The 23,351-nt window shown below is 40.1% G+C and overlaps 3 protein-coding genes across 12 annotated transcripts; 1 reads left to right on the top strand and 2 right to left on the bottom strand.

Annotated features, from left to right (window-relative positions):
* Positions 1-4,054: 4,054 nt before the first annotated feature.
* On the bottom strand, positions 4,055-14,880 carry zdhhc18a (zinc finger DHHC-type palmitoyltransferase 18a). Of its 5 annotated transcripts, none has more exons than XR_006370595.1 (10): positions 14,271-14,880; positions 13,993-14,153; positions 13,641-13,790; positions 12,511-12,648; positions 12,366-12,417; positions 11,676-11,778; positions 11,467-11,579; positions 11,285-11,390; positions 6,205-6,638; positions 4,082-6,147 (listed from the first exon to the last, which is right to left on the bottom strand). XR_006370595.1 is itself a non-coding variant. In XM_044116494.1 (10 exons), the coding sequence occupies exons 1-9, from the start codon at positions 14,501-14,503 to the stop codon at positions 8,737-8,739; spliced, it is 1,098 nt and encodes a 365-aa protein (XP_043972429.1). In that variant the 5' UTR covers positions 14,504-14,880; the 3' UTR covers positions 6,504-6,638; positions 8,705-8,736. The 5 variants fall into 5 exon arrangements, 3 of the variants coding, with proteins under 3 accessions (XP_043972428.1, XP_043972429.1, XP_043972430.1); XR_006370596.1 differs by having other exon boundaries at positions 4,082-6,155; positions 6,218-6,638; XM_044116494.1 differs by lacking the exon at positions 4,082-6,147 and adding an exon at positions 8,705-8,778 and having other exon boundaries at positions 6,504-6,638.
* A 914-nt stretch (positions 14,881-15,794) lies between these two features.
* On the top strand, positions 15,795-19,568 carry LOC122830802. Of its 6 annotated transcripts, XM_044116491.1 has the most exons (8): positions 15,803-16,306; positions 16,412-16,479; positions 17,496-17,672; positions 17,737-17,801; positions 17,877-17,930; positions 18,007-18,066; positions 18,148-18,278; positions 18,360-19,568. In XM_044116491.1, the coding sequence occupies exons 1-8, from the start codon at positions 16,047-16,049 to the stop codon at positions 18,364-18,366; spliced, it is 822 nt and encodes a 273-aa protein (XP_043972426.1). In that variant the 5' UTR covers positions 15,803-16,046; the 3' UTR covers positions 18,367-19,568. The 6 variants fall into 6 exon arrangements, with proteins under 6 accessions (XP_043972422.1, XP_043972425.1, XP_043972421.1 ...); XM_044116487.1 differs by having other exon boundaries at positions 15,795-16,306; positions 17,740-17,801; positions 18,148-19,568; XM_044116490.1 differs by having other exon boundaries at positions 15,796-16,306; positions 17,496-17,657; positions 17,740-17,801; positions 18,148-19,568.
* Positions 19,569-19,704: 136 nt separating this feature from the next.
* pigv (phosphatidylinositol glycan anchor biosynthesis, class V) lies at positions 19,705-22,842 on the bottom strand. The gene is made up of 3 exons (XM_044116485.1): positions 22,280-22,842; positions 20,571-21,725; positions 19,705-20,488 (listed from the first exon to the last, which is right to left on the bottom strand). Exons 1-3 carry the CDS (start codon positions 22,409-22,411, stop codon positions 20,201-20,203), a joined length of 1,575 nt encoding a protein of 524 aa, XP_043972420.1. The 5' UTR covers positions 22,412-22,842; the 3' UTR covers positions 19,705-20,200.
* Between the last annotated feature and the right edge of the window lie 509 nt (positions 22,843-23,351).

The following is a 23,351-nucleotide window of genomic DNA, read 5'->3' as shown; positions in this document are numbered from 1 at the left end:
CAAAAATTGACAACTATAATTGTAGCCAAAGGTGTATCTTCAAAACACCAAATTTGTGGGCAAAAGCATAAAAGCATGCTGAGCTTCTCAGATGTTATCTGTCAGAAGAGTTGAAAAAATATTCACCTTCACAACTGGATATTCATTTGTTGGAATGTTGTCCAAAATCATCCAGCAAAACACTGAGGTTTGTGTTTGCAACATGATCAAATTTGCACTTTAGCAGCTTGCAGTAAGGTGTCTATATTAAGCGGAGGCAGGTAAAAGGAAAACATGTTTCAGTTGATAAGAGAGTGTTACTATCACGGAGGGAAATTATGTCACGAGCAACCAAAGCATTTCCCTCTGATTAATTGAGCCGAATCATGCAGCCTCTGCTGATAATGGCTGCTGCGATAAAGTCTGCTCCGTTGGTACCCTGGTACTTTAATCCAGTGCCCTGGCACATATTCACGTTTCCATGGCGAGCTTTTTTTCCACTTCGCCACACAGAATCAACATCTTTCCGTTGCAAGAGCTTCGACATCCCACATCCTCTCATTTATCTCTGGTCCATGGGATTAATATGACATAAACTAACATCTTTTCACACATCAGGGTGGAAAAGTTCAGAGTGTTCTTCACCTTTGTCTGCTATTTTTATGAACGGGGGCTCTCAAGGAATCAAAACCACAGCTTTCTGCATCGCAAATGGTAAATTGGTCTTTATTTGAAATAAAAAGCCAGAAAAGTCATAACGAACCAGGTTGGATTAATGATCACCGCTCACAGATTCCTTTAGCTGCATTGTTTGAGAGGTGACCATGGAACGACCTGACCCCGCTCCCGTCTCCAAACAGCTCCCAGGTGAAGCTGACACAAGCCACCGTGCCCAAACACACAGATAATCAGATCCACCCGGGTCACACCCAAAACCAAATTCCACGAAAGGCATTGTACAAATATGCGGATCAGTACAGAGCAAACTCGTCACACGCGTGAACATGCACACTCTGCAGGAGTTTTGGTTCGCGAGCACATTTTTCCACCAGCTTCAAGAGGCGAGAGCTGCAGAACTTTGGCATGTTTTAAAGGCTGCATTTTATTTTTGTTAGGCAAAATAAAATGCAGCACAGCTCAAATGTTTCAAAGTAAGCGTATCTAAGCATAGCAGGGTTTGTTTCATCAAACGCAGTTCTGGAACGCTGAACATTTCCAGACCTGTTTGATTTTGCCATGTCACACACTTCAATGGGAATTTTATGTGATGAATCTACAACATGTATAGTGTATAAATGCAAGGTGCAAAAATTACGTTTTATGGTCTCATAAATATTTTATGTATGAACATTTTAAAACAGGGAACAGTTCAAGAGGGACTGGAGTGAAAACAAAAATACCTGCCACACTTTTCAGATTTTCTGTGTTTAAAAATATATGTTTTAAAAGTAGTGCATACTAATGTACATTTATGTACTACTTTGTGTTGGTCTGTCACAGACAATCCTGATAAAATACGCCATACGTGTGTTGCTGACTAAATACGAGAAAGTTGAAGAACTGTGAAATCTTTCGCTAGGCACTAAGTTGACATTTCACTATTTGGTTTCAGTGGCGACACTCAGCATGCCAGTTTGTTCAGCTCAGCACAGGGTTAATTATATCCAGCCCCGCTGCCTAGCAGAGAGACACACTTTTAGCACAGCAGTGATGCTGACAGCAAGCTCTGACTCTGAGTCACCTGTTTGGTTCAGTGAAGAGCTTCACTTCACTTCTGCTTGGCTCGGTTCGGCTCAGACCAGAGAGCCATGAGAAAAAGACTTGTGAGGTTGTGACACACGGCTGCACACATGACAGCAGAGCCCAACAGGCCTGGGGTAAGAGGAAAGAGGTGCAATGAGTCATGCATGTAGTGGACGGCGGCCAGTGGCGAAGGGATGGTGTGTTACTTCTTTGAGGAGCTGTAAGGTGTTAGCATTCAGTCAAAGAGGTGGCTTTCCCCTGCTGCACAGGCGCAGAAGTCCTGATCTTCAACTGCGACAGCAAGATCTCGCAATAAAATATCAGAAAAATCCACCCTATGATTTGAGTACATTTTGCAAAAAAAAAATAAAAAATAAAAAAACACATCACTTTTCCAGAAATATATTTCACCATGATATCTTAATATTTCCAATACTTGGAACAAACATCTTTTGCCAAGAGAACATCCATCTCTGAAAATATTTGACAAAGCTGGGACATACAGAGATAACGGTCTTTAATCATTCTTCATATAACGCTGTCTCTTCAGGTTCTCTATAGGACAGATATTATTGTGAAGACAGTGTGAGCTTGTGTCTGATCGTCCATTTCTGAGTTAATTTGCTTTACATCACTAATCTGCTGAAATACTCAATGATGAAGACCCATTTTTAGTTTATTGCCAGAGTCCTTAGGATCTTTCTTCAAAATCTCCAGACAAAGTTTTTTGGGCATTTGAAGGAGAACAAGCCCACAGCACCACAGATCTCTCACCATGTTTAACAGCTTTTCTACAAATTTCCTTTGCTTTACAGCAAAAACCACCTGAAGCGATCATCACAAAAATAATTGCTTTTATTTTTGAATAAATCTCACTATGGAGACCTGATAACCACTAAATGCCTCAGTTCTTTAACAGAGCTTTGAAGATTTTGCTTTCTTCTGTGGCAGCAAGACAAACTAAAGTGTGTGTTCAGAAATGTTGCTAAAAGCTCCAGTTGTTTTAGACATTTTTATCTAATGCTCTTGCTGTAGTTATGTAGTCATGTTTACATTTTGAAAATTGGCTTAGAAAGATAGATTTTTGTCTTACATCATGTTCACACCCGAATGTCATTTTCCTCTTTTTTTTTGGACCAGACGGTGTGGCATCAGGGATTCTGCATACAACAATGTTTCCATCCATCCATCCATCCATTGTCTGTACACCCTTCCTCCCTTGGGGTCGGGAGGGTTACTGGTGTTTATCTCCAGCTGCGTTCCGGGCGAGAGGCGGGGTTCACCCTGGACAGGTCGCCAGTGTGTCGCAGCAACAATGTTTCCATTTAATAAATGTGCTCAAATGGGTTTATTCATTTTTTTTTCTTTCTTAAAAATAATCTGCAGCAGAAAATGGCCATCTTTGAGTCAAGACTGCTTTCAGATCAACCCGCTACAAAATCCCTTCTAACTGGTCTCTGTCCTTGTAAAACACAATCCTTACACTCATCTTTTTCTCATCCCCTTCAAAACCATAACTGAGGTTCCTGGTGCGACGACTGGTTCCGTTTAAGATCCGACACATCTGCTGAGGTTGCGACGCTTTGGCTTTTATTCTTTCGACAAGACGTTCAGCCAAAGGTTTGACCATCTGTGTTTTGTTTGCTTGAAATACACAGGTTGTCATGCTGACATGCTTGAGTCCTTTGAAGTTAAATGATTTAATGTGTTCAGAGAAATAGAAAAAAAAATCCATTATTCTTATCATGTTTCAAAGCAGACTGAAATATGTACCTGAGGTGGGTATCTTTTATCTCAATCCAAATGTGAGACGTCATTTAGAGCGAAACACATCTGCTTCTTACTGTTCTTCCTGCGTCTCTTCTCCACAAGCCCTATGAGTGCAAATAGGTTTTATTAAAATGCCTGCAGGTAAACAGCAGACTTACAAATGCAACTGGCTCTGCAAGGAAGAAAATGCAAAAGGAAATAACTCATCCTGGCATCCTGCGTTCCAGCATCCCTCTTTTGGAGCAGGTGGATGCATCTCTGTATTCCTGCACATCATGACTTCATGTTCTCGGACTTTCTAGGTCCAATGCATTACTGGTCTTTGGATCTGTCAAGCATTTAGTGCTTCACACTGTCCACATCTGACAGAAACACTTAAACTTTTTCTAGCTGGCCTCTCTGGGCACATGTGGACAACATACTCCTTCTCGTCATTTCCATGAGGCATCTGTGGTAAAAAAAATTAACTCTGCATGATACCTGCTTTCCTCCTGCGTGAGTTTTGTCCATTTGTTTTGATCACAAGTGCAGGCAATTTTTTTTTTTTTAAGAAACGAATAAACTTTCAACAAACATGGATGTTTATTGGTCATATGACACAGTTGTACTGCTACACTGCAAAATACAAACAAGTTTGTTCGTACAAGCACTGCTTGTAACCGTCTACGCAACCTACAGGCTTCGCTGCAGACTGATTCATGAGCTACGCCAAAGTGAATCCCCACAAACTCACCACACATGAACACGTTGAAAGCTCATATACAAAAAGAATATATAAATAAATGAGCCACATTAACGGTAACGGAAGAACAATAAATAATAATAATAAAGTGGAAAAGGCATTTGCCCTATTGATGTCCACATTACTAAATAAAGACTGAGCTGAATTTGCAGTTCACATCCTGCCCCCTAGTGGTGCATTCCACGCCATGCCGTTTGCTGTCTAATAAGATGGTAGTTTCGGGTTTTGTGTTGAAAACATCGGATATGTGCTGCAGGCAAACCTATAAAAACGGGTGAACACAGAAAACACTAAACATCATGTCAGCAACAAATACTTCCAAATTAGTTAAAAAAAAAAAAAAAAAAAGTTGCAAGCATGACTCAAATAATTTGTTTTCACGTCCAATTTTTAGACACAAAGAATTACTAAAACATTCCATCCGGTTCCACATGGGATATCTGAAAAAACTATGTAATTTTAACATCATTTTCCAGCTTTAGCTTCTTTATGTACTGAGCCCAAAGCACCAGAGAAAGAAAAATAAAAGATAAAATGTAGCTTTTAAAGGAAACTTTAGCGACAACCTGAGTTACATTTTATGAGATCCTACAAATGTTTTACGATGCAATAGCAAAAGAAAAGTTTAAAAGAAATTGTATGGACGCCCCAAAAAATTTTGTGTATTGTTATTGTTTTTCTTATAACAGTAACAGTAAAGGTTTATAATTATTGCACAAGTGATGTTTAAGTAATATTTTAAGGAATAAGTAATATTTGAGTAATATTAAGTTTAATTTAAGTAATATTTTGTCCACATCATCAGTGGATGATTCACAATTAAACATATAGTTTTCTCCACCGCTTGCTATTTCTAAGACTCTTGTTTTGAAAATCTCAGATTAAGCAGATTAAATTTAATTAAGTTACACGAGTTATAAACAATTAAAATCATAATTGTTATATTTATAATTGTCATCATAATTGTCGATGCAAATCTGAAAGTAATTCACAATCTAGCAAAGCTTTACCAGCTATTTGTAGGATTTCCCAAAATGACTGGGATCTTGGGAAAAGTTTCACAAGGTGTCATGAAAGTAACTTGAGGTCTCATGAAAGTTTTGCATGATCTTACAAATGTAACTCAGGGTCTGACAAAAGCAACTCATGATCACGCATTTTTAGAAAAATCTTGCAAAGTAACTTAGGATCCCACAGAACGTTTATGGAGATTTGCATAAATTAAACAGCATCTCAAGAATCTCTTCCAGGAACTCACAAAACATTTGCAGAAGCTCAAAAAAGTAACTCGGGCTCTTGCCAATCTTCAACGCGACCTCACCAAAGTAACTTGGGATCTCGAAAGAGCGGGTGGAGAGGTTCCAAAACCGTGGCAGTACATAGCCAAAGCAACCAGGATCTCACAAAACATATGTGTGATCTCACAGAAGTAACTTGGAGTCTCCCAAAACCTTTTGGCTTTTGCAAAAGGATTTGCAAAATTCCAACAAGTATGAAATCCTTGTCCATCTATAACCAATCCTTCAAACATAGACGGGACAATGTAGATGACGATGCGTGAGGCGTTTTGTTGTTAAAATGGTACACTCTCTGGAAAACTAAGCATTTCGCAGTCCAACATTTGTTTCTGGCTTCTTATACACAAAACATCCAAACTCAAAAGCCTGCCCATGTTTGCATATCATATTAGAACTCAAACACTGAGGTTCAGCAGAAGGAGTGCTGGGACATTTCGAGTGTCCTAAAAAAGATGTGAAAAAATAACTCTATATTGTGCTCTCAAGTTTTACTAAGATTCCCCTCCATTTTGAAGGATGTGTACAACTGGACACTAGTGACTTAAATTAACCGTAACCCCTCACAAGGACATTTTTGCGACACCAAATTTCAACATGCACCAAGTCTCTGACTAAGTGTCTTTGTGTCCAAAACCACTGACTGATTACAGTGGTTTTGGACACAAAGACAATGTGTCTTTGCAATGTGTGCAGCCTGAGGCGCGTATAGTCCCCGCCATGACTCCATGTCTGCTCTGATGGTGACCAAAGCGCCCTTAGTGTTGCGGGATGAAACCAATGTCAGGCCCGTCGCCCAGAACCAGCACGCTGCGGCTTAGCGTGGGCGAGGGAGAAGCCAGGCGGAAGGCCGGGTTGATTGAGTGCAGCGAGTCTCTCCTGTTGCTTTTGCTGAAAGCGACAGGGGACAACAGGGGGCAGGGGTCAACCACAGCCTGGCGGGCGAGCTGCCGTGAGCAGCCGGAGGAGAGGGAGGGCTCTGCAGTTGCTGGAGCGCTGGAAACCTCCTGGACCAGAGGCGAGGTCTTGGGGTTCCCTGAAGGGCACAGGCCATGAAAGTCAGAGGAGTGGAGCATCCTCTCCAGCACGTCCTTCGTGCTCTGAGTGCACTGCGTGGAGAAAAATAAACAGGCAAATCAAGAACACAGGCAGACTTTGAACAGGAAAGTTGTGATGTCAAGAGTTCGAATCAAGCAGGATTAATTTGGAAACCGTTTTCACAGTTAGAGCAATGAGTACAAAGCCTCGCGGCAAGACTGCAAAAGGACGCACATGAAGAAGCAATGGAGGGTGTGAATTGAAAGTATGGAGTGACATTAGAGGGCAACCATGCACAAACCACGGTCCCAGAGAATTGGAAAGTTATCTAGCCTGCAGAAATCTTTACCTTAAATCAGTGTCAATGTAACTCTTTAAACAGTTTCATTGTATTTCTGCTGGACTTAGGCAGGAATACAAAGAAACAGTTTTTGTTTCAGTATCTTCTGACCAACTTCTTGAAGAGGCTTTAGGCAAATTTAATGTTGGGCTTCCAAAATATCTCTGGAACAGAAGGACAGAACAAACTGTATAAGAAGTAACACTGTTTCTGAAGCATTTGAATGAGATCTGAAACATCTCAGATCTCATTCAATGTCTTCCATTGAACTAAACTCTTTTGAGCTTGTAGTGAATAGTGTAACAAAAACACACAATAAATTAGCTTAATGGGTTGATGCCTCTCAGTAAATTAAACCAAACTTAATTTATTTCAGTAATTAAATTCAAAGAGTGAAACGAAGTTATATATAAATATAAATTTATTGTACAGTTATATTTTTAAAGGTTTTTTTCTGTTAGTGTAGATGATTAACTGATGAAAATCCACATTTAAAATGTTCCTTAAAAACCCTACATATCATCTTTAGTGTCTCCCTGAACTACATCAAACTGTTTTGTGAGATTTGCTTGTGCAAGTTTGGTATCTACCAAACTTTTTTCTTCCACTCAACTTCCCATTACTATGCTTTGATGCAGAGCTCTGTGAACAACCGACTTCTTCCTGAATGACATTTTGTCGCTTACAAACCTAGTGGAGGGTGTCAACGTGTCCTGGACAACTGTCAAAGCAGCAGCCTTCATTGGGATTGTGAACATAACATTTCTACATCAAAAATTTAGTAGTTTTTTTGTTGGTCCTATGTGATATAATGTTTTGATGACTAATATTTAGGGTGTAAGCAACAATCATTATTAGTAATAAATCCACATGTGAAGTAGATGTTTTAAAGTTTAATTACCAAAGTAAATAAACTATTCTATTTCTAATTTATTGCGATGGACCAGTAATTTTAAGAATTCACATTCAAAAGTTTGAGATACTTAAAGTTAAGATTATCAAATTTAAGAGTTGGGTTTTTTTTTTTTTTTAGATCTTACAGAAATCTTGTGAATAAAGTGAGAATATTCACTGGACTACAGAGAAACTTTGAAAAATTACAAATCTCTAAACCTAAACAGCACTGGAAGCCGAAACCTTCAACTGAAGAGCGCAAAACTCAACAGGATCCATGAAAAAATAGTGACCTACGTCTGTGTTCTGGAAGAGAAAAAGCTACATAAGCACGACAGAAAATGGATCTGAGCACATCTCGGAACGATCGATGTGTTTTGTTGCCATGTCTTCGCTCATATATTGTAAAAAAAAATGTATCAAGCTGATGAGTGAAGCAGCTAAAAAAAATAATTTTCCTTACAATGTAGGATTCAAAATACCTGTAAATACAGCTTTCAGTTTTGGTGCTTTTTAGAAAACTTTGCTATAGACATGGTTTGTGCTGATAAGCCGATTGAGCCGGTGATTTCGGTTTGAAGAGTAGACGTGGTCGTACATGCACAAGGGAGAGTTTCATTCGACTAGATCATCAGCCGTAAGAGCAAGGTTGATCCTGCAGCGAGCGAGTGAGCGAGCAAACGTTAATGACGGCAAACATGATTGGCTGTGATGAAGCATGCAAACCCACATTTAGACAACCATGAGTGATCCACACATCATCAGACACCCATCACAAAATCTGCACAGGCTGCATCTGGCACAGTTAGTAGTGCAGAAGGTAAGCGGTACAGAGGAGCTGACGCAGTAAATGGAAAGTGATGAGATGTTGGGGTTGGCTCGACATGGACGCCCTACTCTTACCATCAACTGTCTACCTGCAGCACTGTCTACCCTCAGGCTGTGCAGGACAAAGAAAATTCCTGACAGTTCTCCTCCTGGCAGGGTGGAACGGATACAGTACACAACACAGAGGGTGAGACTTTTGTCATGTGTTACAGTTACAGCCATGGTAATAAAAAATAAATAAAAATGAAAAAAATAAATAAAAAAAAGACAGAAAGTACACCCTCTGTCAGTTCAAGTGTTCACCAGATCCTATAATACATTTTGTGTAAATTTCGTGTACGAAACTACTAAATTACCAAATGCACTGTCATCGTTAACCATAAGAGGAAGAAAGGCACAATGGAAAAGTTTGTGAAAAATACGTACGCCCAAATAACCCTAAAATGTTGAGTTCAAATCAGAAGTTTACATTCACTCATTTGAATGAAATTCACATTGTTTTTTTTTTATGTTCTTTTTCTAGAGGAACGATGCAGCTTTCAAAACACAAATCTTAAATTAAGTCTAAATTTAATGCCAATTTGTTTTTCTAAGCCACACGCGTGTAAATTCATAAACGTAACTACATTGAACTTATGTAGCCTTTAGAGTTGGACAGTCTTATTAAAATGTTTTCTGCCACAGATCCAGCCTTAAGAGGCTGTTAATACATTTTCTAAGTTTTATGTTGCCATGCTTTAAACATTACGAAAATAGTTTTGGTGTGTTTAGGATCACTGTGTCCAGAGTTCAGCCATGTGGCCCAAACTCTCACCCACAGAATAACATCAATCTTGTTTGGTCAAGACTGAGATGTTGACCAAACAAGGAGACTCTGCTCCAAAACTGACACTTTCCAATATTCAGCAGCTGCCAACATGGAGGATCTGAAAAGTCTTCAGGAGAATTTTTCAAAGTTCACACAAGACAAAAACGATGAGTTGAGATGACGCTTTCAAGCTAATGAGTTGAGTAATTGGGTGGAGTAACATAATGAGCTCAAACACAAAATAAATTTGGTTTTAGAGTAAATAAGACAGGCTGACATCAAGTTTAAAATGGCTCTGTTTTGAGCCATACTGAAAAACTGCTTCAGTGCCAGGAAACCAATTTATACGAACTTTGCCCTGACAGATAACTGGCACAGTCAAAAAGTTTGTTCTTATCCTGGTGTCTGCAAACAGACATTTATCTACAAATCAGTGGGCGTGTAAGTACATATCCGAATCTCTGTGTGTAGTTTTAATGGTCCTTGGAATAACAAATTATTCCCCTCTGGGAAACATAAGGGCCTAATTAGAAGTAGGGGTAAAAAAAAAAAAGAAAGAGAAAACCTGACATTGTAAATATTATTTCCTCAATCATCTGTCATTTCGAGCATTGAAATAAGACCTAGATCAGGCAAGGACAGAAAGGGCATCTAAAGACCCTCTAAATGGCCATAAATGCAAGCGGAGCCTGAGATATAATATTCAACCAAATATTACATCTAAGCAGTTCATTGCAATTGTAATTTTGGACAACATTACGTTGCATGACGTGATGATTCAACAAAATGACACTTATTAGAAATCCTACAAACAATAAGAAATGTAAGCTGAGAATGAGTGTAAGCAAACTTCTGATTCAAACTGTACAACATACAGAAAAACACAGCAATTTGAAAAGGGTGCATTTTCTTTTTTTTTTTACCATAACTCTTAAGTAAAAGACATACAAATGTGTATCTGAATCGGTTTTGGAGAGCAGACTCCTGATGCAAGGTTAAAAACAGCTTCAAGTGTAAAATGCTCAAAAACAAGACTAAACTCAAAGCAGACCAAAACTCAAAATACAAAAATAACATTTATTTAACAAATCAAAGAACTCATTTTTATGAACATGACGATAAAAATAAAGCAATGAACAAAGCAAATAATAAAACATTTGTTATGCTGAAAATACTCAGAGAAATATACTTCAGGCATACGAGTAATGATTCCTAATAAAGTGCTGATAACCCAACAGATGTCCACTTAAAGGCCCTGATAATGAAAACTGGTAGAATATTCCTATCAAAACATGCAAAAATAAAGTGAGTAGTTTAATAACATGGAGCATGGCAGAGAAACATGCTCATTAAGGCAAATAAATAAAAAAACCTAAAGAGAAATAAGGTGTTTACTGTCCAGTTAACATAGTTGCTGCAGTCTGACAATCGGCCAGCTCAACTTTAATATTAAATGATTTCAGTCTCAGTTGTAAAAAGTCAAACTAAAAAGTTCTCTGCTCAAGTCCAGCTGCACTAATCCGGTCACCTCAACTTTGAAAACTTGAACCCGATGCGATCCGAGTTATTTCAACCAAACTGTGGTGAAGTTTTATTGAGACGCTCATTTTTCAATAAGAGAAAGAAAAAGAAAAAAGGTCTCTTACACATAAACACAATCGTGGTGCAAAGTTCTTAACAACGGTAGCAGAAATGTAACTGCTGGTGGTTGACGCTAATCGAAGGACTGAAGCTGGAGATCTGGAGGCTGACGGAGGGGGGACATACAGGGTGGGAGGGGCTAACAACCACACAGCAACATGGGGGCATTCAGGACCGGGGAGGGACCGCAAGCGCTTTCATCATACCATGTTCGCATCGCTCTTGGGCGTGAAGGGAGGCAGCTCCATCTCTGAGGCCGCAGCGGCGGGGATCGCCTCATCGGGAGGGAGGAGCCCTCTTCGATCAATCAGGCTGGAAACAAAGCAGACCGTGATGAGAGTGGTTCGAACAAGAAGAGGGATCGAAAACGTGACGAATAATTACGCACCTGGGAGGCATTGGGCCGCATAATGTGACACAGCAGTTGGTTATGATGTTGCTATAAGTGTAGGGGTTTCCAGACTCCTCGGCTCCCCGTTTACCCGACCACGACCCCTTGATCTGTTGATCGGCACACCGATCAGCAGGCAGCTCGTGACAGAAGTAATAAACACTAACCCCAGACCAGCTCCGTCATTTTAGACACCAAATACTCACGTCTTCGTTTGTGGTGAGATTGGAGGCTACTAAGTAGGTGTGGAAGCCTGAGAGGCCCAAAATAGACCAGATGGAGAAAAAGCAAATCACCAATTCCACCACAGTGCACAGGGAAGAGTCAAGGCAAAGTATTAAGATACATGGCAGCAGTCACAAAGAGTGAGTGTTAGATTTCACACTTATCACTACATAAGCTGGGATACGGCTTTGATCAAGGCAGCTCATCAGCTTTTACTCAGATTAATGTTAATAAATAAGAATGTCATTAAAACGTTAATCTCAGGAACATATATTAGGACGATTTATGGGATTCACTTTCTGAATTGATTTACTGGCATAAAAAAAGTTAAATAATATTCTAATGTTAATGATATTCTTTAATTAGACAAATACTCAAATTGAAAAGGCAAGCAGACCAACGCAAACTCACTCCTACTTGGAGTAGGTAAAATAATCAAAAGTGAATCTTAACTATCTGAAAATATATATTCTTTTCCACTAAAATCATCTCAAACAGCCATAAAACAGCAAATCTTCTGTTTAAAAGCACTTTTGCTGGGTAGGCTGTTTCTAAAATGTGAGTGCAGTATAAAGTGATACAGTAAATGCCAAATTGGCACCAGATTTAGTCAGATCTGACTCTGCCCATTAACATTTTAAAATAAAAAACAAAGACTATACAAAGGATATCTTGCAGGACTCTCCTGAATGGCTTGAACGATGCCTTTCTGTACTTGAGAACCTGTAAAGAAAAGAAAAATAGAATATCTGAAAACTTATCTTGGCTCATGACAAATGATCCATCTCCTTCCTTTTAAGTGACGCAGCCACTTACGGAGGGTGATATGTGTGATGACGCAGCCAAATATAAAAGATGTCAGAAAAGACAGAGAGATGATGAAGCTGTAGAAATAGCGGTAGTTGCGTTTCCCGACACAGTTCCCCACCCATGGGCAGTGGTGATCAAATCGCTCTGGAGGAACAGAAAAATGGAAAATATGTCAAATATAGACAGCATGACAGTAGCTTGTAAAGAGATCAACCAAAAAAAAAAAAAAAAGAAAAACGCTGGGAAGTGACATTCTTAAATGAACCTTTTTTTTTTAGTGTGAAAGTTGTTACTGAGGAAAGAAGACTCATATTTTCAGTATTAGTAAGCTATCAAAGAAATCACAAAAAATACAAAATGCGGAACAGACACCTAAAAGGAAACCATTTTCCACGAAAGCATTCCAACTGATCATTTATGCTACCAACACACTGCAGTGAAGATGAATATATTACAGGAAAGTAGCTCTATTGTATCCTATTAAGAACCAGCATATCTTCATAAGAAGAAATAATGGTTTTGGGGAAGTCGGCTGTTTCGGAAATCTCTCAGTGAATGTAAGGGTCCATATTAATTACAGAGTTTGGTCTACCAGTAGAGGACGCTGTTTACCATTATCGTTGCTCATACAAATCTAAGACTTTGTAAGTTTGTTTTCTTTGCTTTAAATGGTAAAATCTTATCTGACTGTAGAGTTGTGTAACGGACTTGTCTCTCTCACATATGCAGTGCCGTGTCACCAATGAATCATTGAACAGCAGTTAAGAGTCGAGTCTTGTGATGAGCCCTCAGAGGCTCTGGGGTTTTGCTGTACACAACATAGGACACAGTCACTTCCCGTTACTAGGTCACATTTAAAAAAAAATTTTTTTTTAAATCAGCTTGCGAAATACACAGCTAGAATTTCCCTACACTGTTAGGGAAGTGACCTCAACACCAGTTCTCTTCAAAGCAAATAATTAACAGCAACAGAGATGAGTTGGATTTAATGAGTGTGATAAAACTGAATTCATTCTGATAAAAACATATAGGCAGTCCCGAACTTTTCAACAATGACCTAAGACTTTAGGCAACAAGTGAGTAAGTTTAAAGAAAAAGCAAAAGAATAAGTGGCGATCCTCCAAAACTATTCTTACCAACACAGTTGTCACACAGACTGCAGTGGGAGGTCCGTGGAGGCCGGAACATCTTGCAAGTGAAGCAGTACTTGAGCTTTACCACCTGCTGGTTGATGAGGATCTCCTTGGTTCGAGGAGGCGGACGATATGTTGAGGATCCTGAGGTATCTGTGAATAAAAGATGTGACATTTTAACAACACGTGATCAGATCAAAGTGTGTGTAGCTATGAGCTCCTCCTGCCATGACAGGGCACAGTAATCTGCTTAGGTCTTGGTCTGTGTTTCCACAACAACCGTGTCCTCCATATGGCAAAGCTCTTTTGCTCCATGTACCCCGCTGTGGTTGGGGGGAGGGGAGGGGGGTCTCACCTATCTGCCTCTCTATGTCTGCAGCTTCGTCTGCCGTGGCTCTGGGTAAAATGCCTGGATCTGTAAAGCTGGTTCTTAGCAGGGAGGCGACCACAAACAAGAAGAGCACCCCTCCTATCACAGGTATACAGACGGTCAGATGCTGCACCAGGAAGGGGCAACTGTTGGAAATAAAACAAGTTTCATTACAATAAGACTAAAAAAAACAAAAAAAAAAAAAAAAAACCCAACTTCTCGTATTTTAATTATAGTCGCTGAGCAGTCTGCAAGTTACTCACTCGAAAGCAAAGAAAAGGCCACTAGTGACAACAATAAGGCCGAGTGTTAGAGGAAGGACGCCGTTCTGTCTGGCCAGGATGAGCCGTCCGTCGCAGAAAAATCTGTTTTTCCCCGGGAAAGCTTCCCATTTTCTCCGCGGGCGCTGCACCTTCTTCTCGTCCGGGTTTTGAGCCGACAGCGGCGAAACGGAGAGCGCCCGTGGGTCGATCTGCTGGTACTCGCAGTTCTTCATCGTCTACGCGGTTCGGAGGTAGCAAAAAGGCACCCAAACCCCTCCTTTACACTCAGGAGACGGTACTCTCAAGATTCATTTACAGGACATTTATTAGTTACTCCTGATAGCACTCAGCTGTCCATCCTGAAGCTAAGTCCAGCTAGCTAGCGTAGCAACAAAGGCATTCTTCTTCGTAGGTCAATTTTACCAGCTGAATATATTCACGGGCTGACGACGAACAAACCGACATGTTTGGTTGTTAAATTAAATCCGTGTATAAATATCGGCGAAACATTTTGTAAAGCAAACGCAAATTTTATGTAGGCAGAGACGGTAGGTCAGGTTAACGGGACTGGTTCCCCTTTTTCCTTTACTACCAGCCGACGTGCGTCATAGTGAGCATAGACATCGGAAAGTAGACGCAGCATGAGCGTCAGATTTGTACGATAACGTTGCCGCCATATTTTGAGTGGCATATATATATATATATATATATATATATATATATATATATATATATATATATATATATATATAGAGAGAGAGAGAGAGAGAGAGACACATAGACACACACTACATTGACTGTACAGGACTTTTTTTTCTGATGGACCAATAGAAGGTAGCGCATATTTGTAAAGTGGAAGGAAATATTAATTTTAATGTTTTGTCTTTACAAGTAAAAAAAAGAAAACCATTCCATTATAGCTCTGCCTGTACATGTAGGGTTATCCTGCTGTAAGATGGCCCATCTGGCCCAGTTTATTTTTGCAGCCTGTAAAAGTCTTTCTTGCAGAACTTGCATGTATACAACTCCACCTATCCTTAGTCCCTACCGGTGAAGAGCATTACTACTTCATGATGCTGCCATCACTACTATGTTTCACTATGAGGGTGATGTTTTTTTTATTTGTTGAAGGTTGGATTTTGTTTTCATTTCACTGATGCAATTTTTCCACAAGTTTGCCATGTCCCCATAGCTTACAGTAAACTGTAACCAGGACTTCTCAACAATGGCTGGACTAAACAATTGTATTTAATCAGGTTTAAATATATCCAGGTGGAATGTTTACTAATTAAATGACTGGCTTTTATGTAGGAATATGCAAGTAAACATAAATGCACTACACTCCTCTGTAAGAAGAAAAATGAATTCTTTCTCCTCCTTCTCCTCCTCCCCATCTTCTTTACTTGCTACTTAGGTCTGTAGTTCACATATAATCCCAATAAAATTCATGGAATTTATGGAAGATATTTTTCCTATCATATTTACATTTTCAGACTGTTCATTTCGGCTCGATTATTCCCTCCATTTTCTTTCAAAAATGAAAACATACATTTTCCTGCCTATCTAGAACCTTCCGCTCACGACATAAGGTGAGCGTCTACTCTTTCTATATCTATGGTGGCGAGAACGTAAAAATGACGAACGCGCTACGTTAAATTTTAAGGACAATAGGAGTATGGAAAAATTCAACAAACTCTGGGTCAGCCTGTGAATTTTGAGTTAACTTGCTCCGAGTGGAGAAACCCAGGATCTTCGCTATCAGAACCGCCGATTTCCATGAGTTCGGTGGACTCGGAGTTGGTTCACCTGGAAGCAAGCGCATGCACCAGCGCTATTCAAAGCCTTCATGCGGATGCTTTCAGTGCACACACCAACGGCTCCAAAAAGAGATCGAGTTATTTCACGCCGCTAGAGCAGACGGTCCTCCTTCAGGCTTATGAAGAGCATGCTCACATATTTAGTAAAAAGAGCAACAAGGCAGCAGCAGCTAAAGCGAGACAGGCTGCATGGAAGAGCGTTGCTGCCCGAGTCAATGCGTGAGTTTGAATGCACCACGCCATTTATCTGTATTTAAAAAAATGTGGTAGATAAGTGAGGAAAAAGTGGTGTACAGTATTGGATCAAATTTGTTTTTTATTTAGGTGTAACTCAGGGGAAAGACGGACTTGGATGCAACTGAAAATGAAGTATAAAAATATGATTCAGAAAGGTAAGACATGGATACCTGTGGCAATGATTCAGTAGTCAATTCTAAATATAAAATAAACCATTTGTTTTCCTTCATTATATTACTTAATATACAGTAACTTGCAGAAGTAGCATTTTCTCAATGTATTTTATTGGGATTGTGAAATGAAAGAAAAATGATTCAGGGTTTTCAAAAATGTTTTATAAATAAAAATCTCAAAAGTGCTGTGCGAATTTCTATTGTCAATTTTCTTTACGTCGTTAAATAAAATCCAGTGCAACAAATGACCCTCAGAGGTCTGCTACTTATCAGAGTCCATCTGTGTGTTGTTTGATCTCAGAATGAAACAAAGCTTAAAAAATAGTTAGTTTGCAAAGAAGTATGAAACAATTAATTGAGTTAATCATTTACTGAAATAATTGTCAACTATAATAATCAATTAATTGTTAACTGGAGCACACAAACTTAAAAAAGGTAATTTGCTGAAAGAACAATATATTCAGTGAAGTAATAGAGCCTATACCGTGTGCTGTCCAAATATCAGAAAATAATCAATAGATTATACATTTTTAGCTTCAGATGCATCTTTTCCTACAAATGATCAAGCGTATAGTAAAGGAATGCTGTTATTGCTTTTCAGGGTATAAAATTATCTTCTTATCCTAAAAAGTAATTGAATTATTTGCTTATTAGCATCGTTTAATGTATAAGTTTTCAATGTCTGAATTCAACCTATATTTTAAATTGTAAAAAAAACTGAACTGTGTGTAATTTTCTTTCCATTTCACTGTTATGCCCGACTCAGTCTGTTATTTAAAAGGCTGGTTAAATACCCAAAATGTTGTGGTTATGTGGCAGAACGTGAAAAAGACGCATGAATGCTTTTGTAGTGCACTTTAACATCCAGTATATTACCCGTTATAATTTGACACAATTTTAAAACAGTACATATTTCTGTTGGAGCCATTAATTTGCAGATACCTGTGTAATTTTTTATTTTTTTTTCAAAAAAACGATTCACTCTGAGCTGCATTCAGCTAACAGAAAACGGGCTGCGGCCCGTAAAATCGACAGTGAGCTACTAATCCCACCCCTGACTGAGGCGGACGGGCTGGCCATCACCCAAAGCTCCCCCAGACCTGTTTCCGAAGGCACCTCTGCAGACAGCTCACCTGAACCGGGGGCCCACCAAGACACAGGTACCTATGTCAGAGGTAAGACTACACAACCACATGCATGCAGTTAAATGTGGTTATTCATCCGCCTTTCTCTTCCCAGCAGGTACAGACGGTGTTTACGTTGTTGAGCCTTCAGCCACTGCAACAGGGGAAGAGCCTGCAGTCGTAAGTACGCTAAACTCTGCTTTTGCTTCATGAGGTTAAAGGTTACTGAAACATGATTTCTTCCTCGCATCACAGGAGGATGATGTTCTGTCTGCTGCCACCAAGAAGGAAGCTGAGATTCATACTGAAGTAGATATTAGTATTCCTTCAAGTTGCTACCATCTGTAGATTCTTTTACAACTTGTACATTGTTGTCCCTTGACAGAGAAAGGCTGGCCACTACCAGGACGGGGTTCCACCAACCTCCACAGCACGGCTCGACACAGTGGGCTTTTAACAGTAAAGGCTTATGTTTATTCTGCATTTAAAGCTGTTAAAAAATAATATTCCTCAATTTATTTCCTAGTTACCAGTAGGAGAGTTGTACAGGCATCACCTCCTTAAGACTATTGAGAAAACGGATAAAGAAATCACGTATTTGGACCGCCAAATCAAGAAAGCGGACCTAGAAATTCTTATACTGGAGCGCCAGTTGAGGTGGGTGCATTTCCTTCACAGGTCAAACATAATAACACCATTACAAATCCTAATATTAGTATTTGTCTAATATTCTTCTAGGGAATAAAGAAGACTGAATTATTTATTATTTGGTGGAGAGACTTGTTAGGAGACTATCCTTACATCTGGGATGTCTGAAAGGAGTTGCGGAGAACTCATGCTACAGTAGTGTCACATGATTGACCTGCTAGATTGACCTTATAGTGGAACTGGAACAAGAATCTAGGAGCTGGTCATCTGAACCTCAAGTCCCAGCTCATGGCTGCGGGTAGTGGACCGCTCTCTGCCCTGTCCTTAGCTGGTATTTATGAAATCATCTTATGACTACTGTGAATACATTTGAGCATAGAGTGGTGGGAATAACACGCAAAGCTTTAGGTTTAATAGTGCATCCAAATACGGAACTCACACTATACATTTGAGTTGTTTGGTGTGATTTGTACTATTAGTTAAGACCTTATTACATACTCAACAGTGGGATTATTAGGCACTATAATGCCTAAGGGTTGTTCTGGTGCCAACTCTGTAGCTCTAAGAGTTGTTACTTAATGGTGAAGACGACTTGCTGAAGTTAAAACCAACCATCAAAATGGAGACTTTGTTCTCTAAGGTTTACAGAGAACAGCACAAAACAGAGGAAGCATCGAGTGAGCAACAGTCGTGTGCATAAAAATGTCTTTGAGTTTAGAGGTTAAAGGCGAATGGGCAACAGAAGCTCAAATAAAACTTTGTCACTACCAAGCAGACAGAGCTTTTCTGTTCTGTTTCTCTAAAAGTCTGGAACTCCCTTCCTCTGACTCACATCAGTTCTCTGACTTCCTTTGAAGGCCAGCTAAACACATCTTTTTAAATCCGATTTTTTGTTGTTGTTATTCTGTGTTTGCTGAAGCACTTTGTGATTTTCATCTTGAAAGGTACTGTACAAATAAAATTTCACTTACAAAGATATGCAGAATACCATCTGTAATTCTTAGAGCAGATGGGCTGCAGCAACAGACGATGGCACCGGAGCAGCTGCTCCTGTGAGCAGAAAACTGAGGCAATACAATATCACTGTTTGGGCAATTTATCTAGAGCAAAGAAGAAAAGAAGAGGGCTTTTTAATACAAGGGCTTTTATTGGTCAATTTAGCCAAGTTGTTGAGTTGAAATCTGCAAAAAAAAAAATTTTTAAAAGAGCTCAATCACAGGAGAAATGCCTCCAAATGTCACTTTATCATGCATCTTAAAGGTTGAACTCTTCAAGGATGACCAAATATTAAGCTCATTTGTAACAAATGTTTTAATAACCTCAAAGCCAACTTGCCAGCACCACCTTTGGTAAATATTATTTTGCGACAAACACATTTCAGAGATTTTCATTAGTGCCTCGAAAAGTTAAAATTCAAAGAAAAGTAAATATAAGCTGAGAAAAATGAACCAAGCTTTTATTTTTGACATCAGTTTCTAAAAATGCCGTTAAGGTTGAGTATTTGCTTTAAACGTGCAGTACCTGTGAGGGAAGGTGAAATTATTTGGTTTCTGTTTCAGTAATAATGTTCTCAAGTAGAACCATGCAACCACTCCATACTACAATGTGCAATAGTCTGAATCAAGCACAAAAAATATGGATTTTTTTTTTTTTTTTGTAATCTCAGAGCATCTCAACTTGGGTGACAATGTAAATATGAGAAAACATTTAAACTTTGTCCTACAGAGATTTTGTTTTTTTTAAATCAGACGTTCATAAAAATATTTCTTTTATGTGTCAATTTTTTCCAAGGCAAACTACCATTATCATTTTATATTAAAAAGTTAAAAAGATTTCTATTGATATGCCCCAGCAACCCTCATAAATAAGTGTATTTACACGCCAGTCCTACACAGAAATATCCCATTTTGTCTTCACACTACTGTCTTAAATCAAGTCCAGGGCAAGAAATTGCAATGCAAAGCAAGGCCCAGTATCCAGTATGAGAGGAAATAACCCAGGATGCTCTGAGTGGTGGGAGAACAAGATTTAAAATGTGGCAGCAGTGCAAGGATGGGGTTCTGAGGTGTGTGCATGAAGCTGTTTTTGGGATCAGTCTGCAGCTGCACGTTGGGGTTGGAGGTCTTCCTTCGGTGAAGCAGCGGCTCGTTGAGGAGGAGGAGGTGAGCACTTATCCAGAAGGGCACCGGAGATGAGGAGGCCATGAATCTGGTGAGAACCTGAAAGAGCCCATCAAAAAGAATTGGCGTTACGAATGTCCGTCAGATTATAAAAAGTAACAAGAAGTTAGGATTTTCTCACCTGCACGTGCATGCACAGGGTTCCAAAAACAAGGAGCACGGTTGAGTGAACGACATACACGAAGGCTTTGGGGTTAAAGAAGCCTGGTGTTGGTTTTTCCAGTCCCGTCCCCCAAAGTCCAAGCCTCAAACACAGCTCTGGGTTAGCCTGAAAATATGCATAGGCGGCCATAATGGCGAGCGTAGCCATGGGCATAGCCAGAATAAAATTTGGTATCTGCTTCAGCTCAAAGTAACGGAGGAAGCCCACGTCCCAGTACACATCCTGAATGTGCGAATAAAGCAAGGGGAGGGGTCTCATGCACCAGAGTGGCGGCGGACCGTTTTCGTCTGGCACCCGGTAGCCCCTCCGCTCCCCCAGGGACAAAAGAGCCGGATGGATCTGCTCCAGGGAGGTGGAGGGCGTACAAAACGTCCTGAAGCCGTAGTACTGGAAAGCACAGAAGGGGAGCGCGATGACTGCAGTTCCAAAGAGGGATGTGAGCAGGAGACGGAGGATGACCCAAATATAGTGCAGGACTTTACTGCGCCCTTTAGTTGTTGCCCGATACACACGAATCTGCGAAATAGCATTCAGTGACGGAAGATACAGAAGAAAGCCTATATTAACCAGTCCGTTGGACCGCGCTGCCGTGGCGATGCTGAGGGCCAGGCAGGCTCTGAGGGTGAAGCCTTTCTCCAGGAGGAACAGACCACCGAAAGTGAGAGCAGCAAACAGGCTCTCCGAGTATCCAGCGGTCATGAACACATTGGCAGGCGTGAAGCAGTACAGCAGGCTAGAGAGCAGAGCGAGGCGTCTGTCCTGAAGAACCACTCTGCTGAGGGCATACAGGGCAACCACACTCAACAGGAAGAGGGCGCTGTTCCCCAGAGCAACAGCCAGAAGCAGCCGGCCCCTCACACTGAGCCAACTGCTGAGGGGCCACAACAGAGTCTCAGCGAGGCCTCGCAAAACGATGGGGAAAAGTGGGAAAAAGGCAAAGTTGTGCTCATAGAGGTATCCTCTCTCTGCAATGAAGAGAAAATGCTCAGCATCCCAGTGAGCGAGGCCCCCAAACAACCAGTCCACCACAGGGTCCAGGTACAAGGGCTCTTCTGTCCGAGGGGGCCTGAAGGCATCGGCTTCATGGTCAGGGATGGCAGCGTTCAGGACAGCCTGAAGAGCAATAGATCCACTTTGTTACTATATGTACAGCCAAACACTAATCACATGTAGACCATGACAGTTTTTGATTGAGAAGCATGGTTCACCACCCAGGGCGTTATTACATCAGGGGTTGGCATGTTAAGAGTCAGTTGTGTATCACTTTTTTTGTTGTTGTTTTTTTGTAGCCCATTCAATACGGGACAGATGCCTTAACCAAGCGCCCACACCTTTTTTAAATTTTAAACCCTCTAAGCTCGCAAAAAAAAAAAAAAAATTACACATAGTTTAAGTTGCTGATGTGGTATTTATTCAATTGGCTCCTTCCCAAATTTTCTTGAATTTGGACTAGATTAGATCTAGTTCAAGCTGAACTCCTGTGTGAGGTCATTGAGAACTCAAAAGGGATTCCAGCTCTATCTTTCTGGGTCTTCCTCACCGGAGGCGTACTTTAAGGAAACTCCGCCACTGCGTGTTGACTGCTATACCTCGAATTAGTTCATACAATTAAGGCTAAACGTAACAGATGCCTTACTATAGTTAACTGTAAATTACTTAAACCTTACCTGCAAAACCAGAGAGATACCTCTGGTAACTGTGGCGAACTCTACAACTGCTTTGACATCCATAGTCATTGATGAAACGGACAAATTGTGGACAAACCGGTTCCGACAGCCATCCGCACTGCTACAAACCATTCACCGTCCCCATGTTTACTATGAGACATCACTGAGGACTGAACAGTGTTCGCCAAATAAGCTAGTTATCGGTTTTCATTATTTATCCCACCAAAACATATGGTCGGAACAAATGCAACCATTTCGACATTCATGTAAGACCTCTAATTGTTTGTCGATTAGCTGTAAATCTTTGTCCTCATACTGCAGCAGGATGCCTCTACTGCGCTCTATTCCGGCACGCAATAGAATTTCAAAATAAAAGATTAAGAGCTGTGTCACAAGTATCCGCTCGACGGGGTCATTCTCAGTATCCGTCACTCAGTCATTCTTCTAATGTATCACTTTCAAGTACTGTACTTAAAAGCAAATAACATAAATAATCTAGCTAACTGTAATCGAAAGAGGAACCAGAAAGAAAAAAAAACTCGTGGTTTTTGCCTTTTTTTCTGTTTGCGTCACCTGAATAACACGCTGTGCGTGAACCGGAAGAGGATCACGCGCTGGGTCACACAAAGGGATTTCTGAAAGAGCTAGTTTTCCTACATTTAAATATTTCTTTTATCAAAATGAGTCTCGCCTAAACAACTACACATTTGGGATTTTATTGTTGGGTGTTGTGAAACCCCAAATAGCTCGGAAATTTGCTAACGTGCAGTTCAGCATTATATCCAGCAAGAGGCGCCAAAGAGTAATAATGACTTCCTAATTGCTGCATGGTAAATAATTTGCATTACTGCTAGCATAAACATTGTATTTCTGCTTTAGGACCTATTCGAATGGCAAGAAACTTATTTTCTAAAAAAGATTTCTTTTTAAAAAACACTATTTTTAATGTATGCTAGTTGTGCGAACATAAACCAGACCTTTGTTTAACGAATCTACATTTTAAAACACTGGAATGTGACGACAAACAGCTTAAGCTAGAAAAAAATTCTTCTCTCATATTTCACTTTTATTG

The sequence above is a fragment of the Gambusia affinis genome, linkage group LG05, assembly GCF_019740435.1.
Source record: "Gambusia affinis linkage group LG05, SWU_Gaff_1.0, whole genome shotgun sequence".
In the NCBI taxonomy this organism is placed as follows: domain Eukaryota; kingdom Metazoa; phylum Chordata; class Actinopteri; order Cyprinodontiformes; family Poeciliidae; genus Gambusia; species Gambusia affinis.
Note: the sequence above shows the minus strand (reverse complement) of the source record. Positions and strands in the feature narration are given on the sequence as shown.

Coding starts and splice junctions, on each gene's coding strand:
- LOC122830802 (XM_044116486.1), top strand. CDS start 16,047: ATGAGTTCGGTGGACTCGGAGTTGGTTCACCTGGAAGCAAGCGCATGC. Junction 17,802..17,876: donor CAGGGGAAGAGCCTGCAGTC/GTAAGTACGCTA, acceptor CTCGCATCACAG/GAGGATGATGTTCTGTCTGC. Junction 18,067..18,147: donor CCACAGCACGGCTCGACACA/GTGGGCTTTTAA, acceptor TTTATTTCCTAG/TTACCAGTAGGAGAGTTGTA.
- pigv (XM_044116485.1), bottom strand. CDS start 22,411: ATGGTTTGTAGCAGTGCGGATGGCTGTCGGAACCGGTTTGTCCACAAT. Junction 21,726..22,279: donor GTATCTCTCTGGTTTTGCAG/GTAAGGTTTAAG, acceptor ATTGCTCTTCAG/GCTGTCCTGAACGCTGCCAT. Junction 20,489..20,570: donor CCCTGTGCATGCACGTGCAG/GTGAGAAAATCC, acceptor GGGCTCTTTCAG/GTTCTCACCAGATTCATGGC.
- zdhhc18a (XM_044116493.1), bottom strand. CDS start 14,503: ATGAAGAACTGCGAGTACCAGCAGATCGACCCACGGGCGCTCTCCGTT. Junction 12,649..13,640: donor TCTGTGTGACAACTGTGTTG/GTAAGAATAGTT, acceptor CTGTTCCTCCAG/AGCGATTTGATCACCACTGC. Junction 12,418..12,510: donor CATCACACATATCACCCTCC/GTAAGTGGCTGC, acceptor TTTTCTTTACAG/GTTCTCAAGTACAGAAAGGC.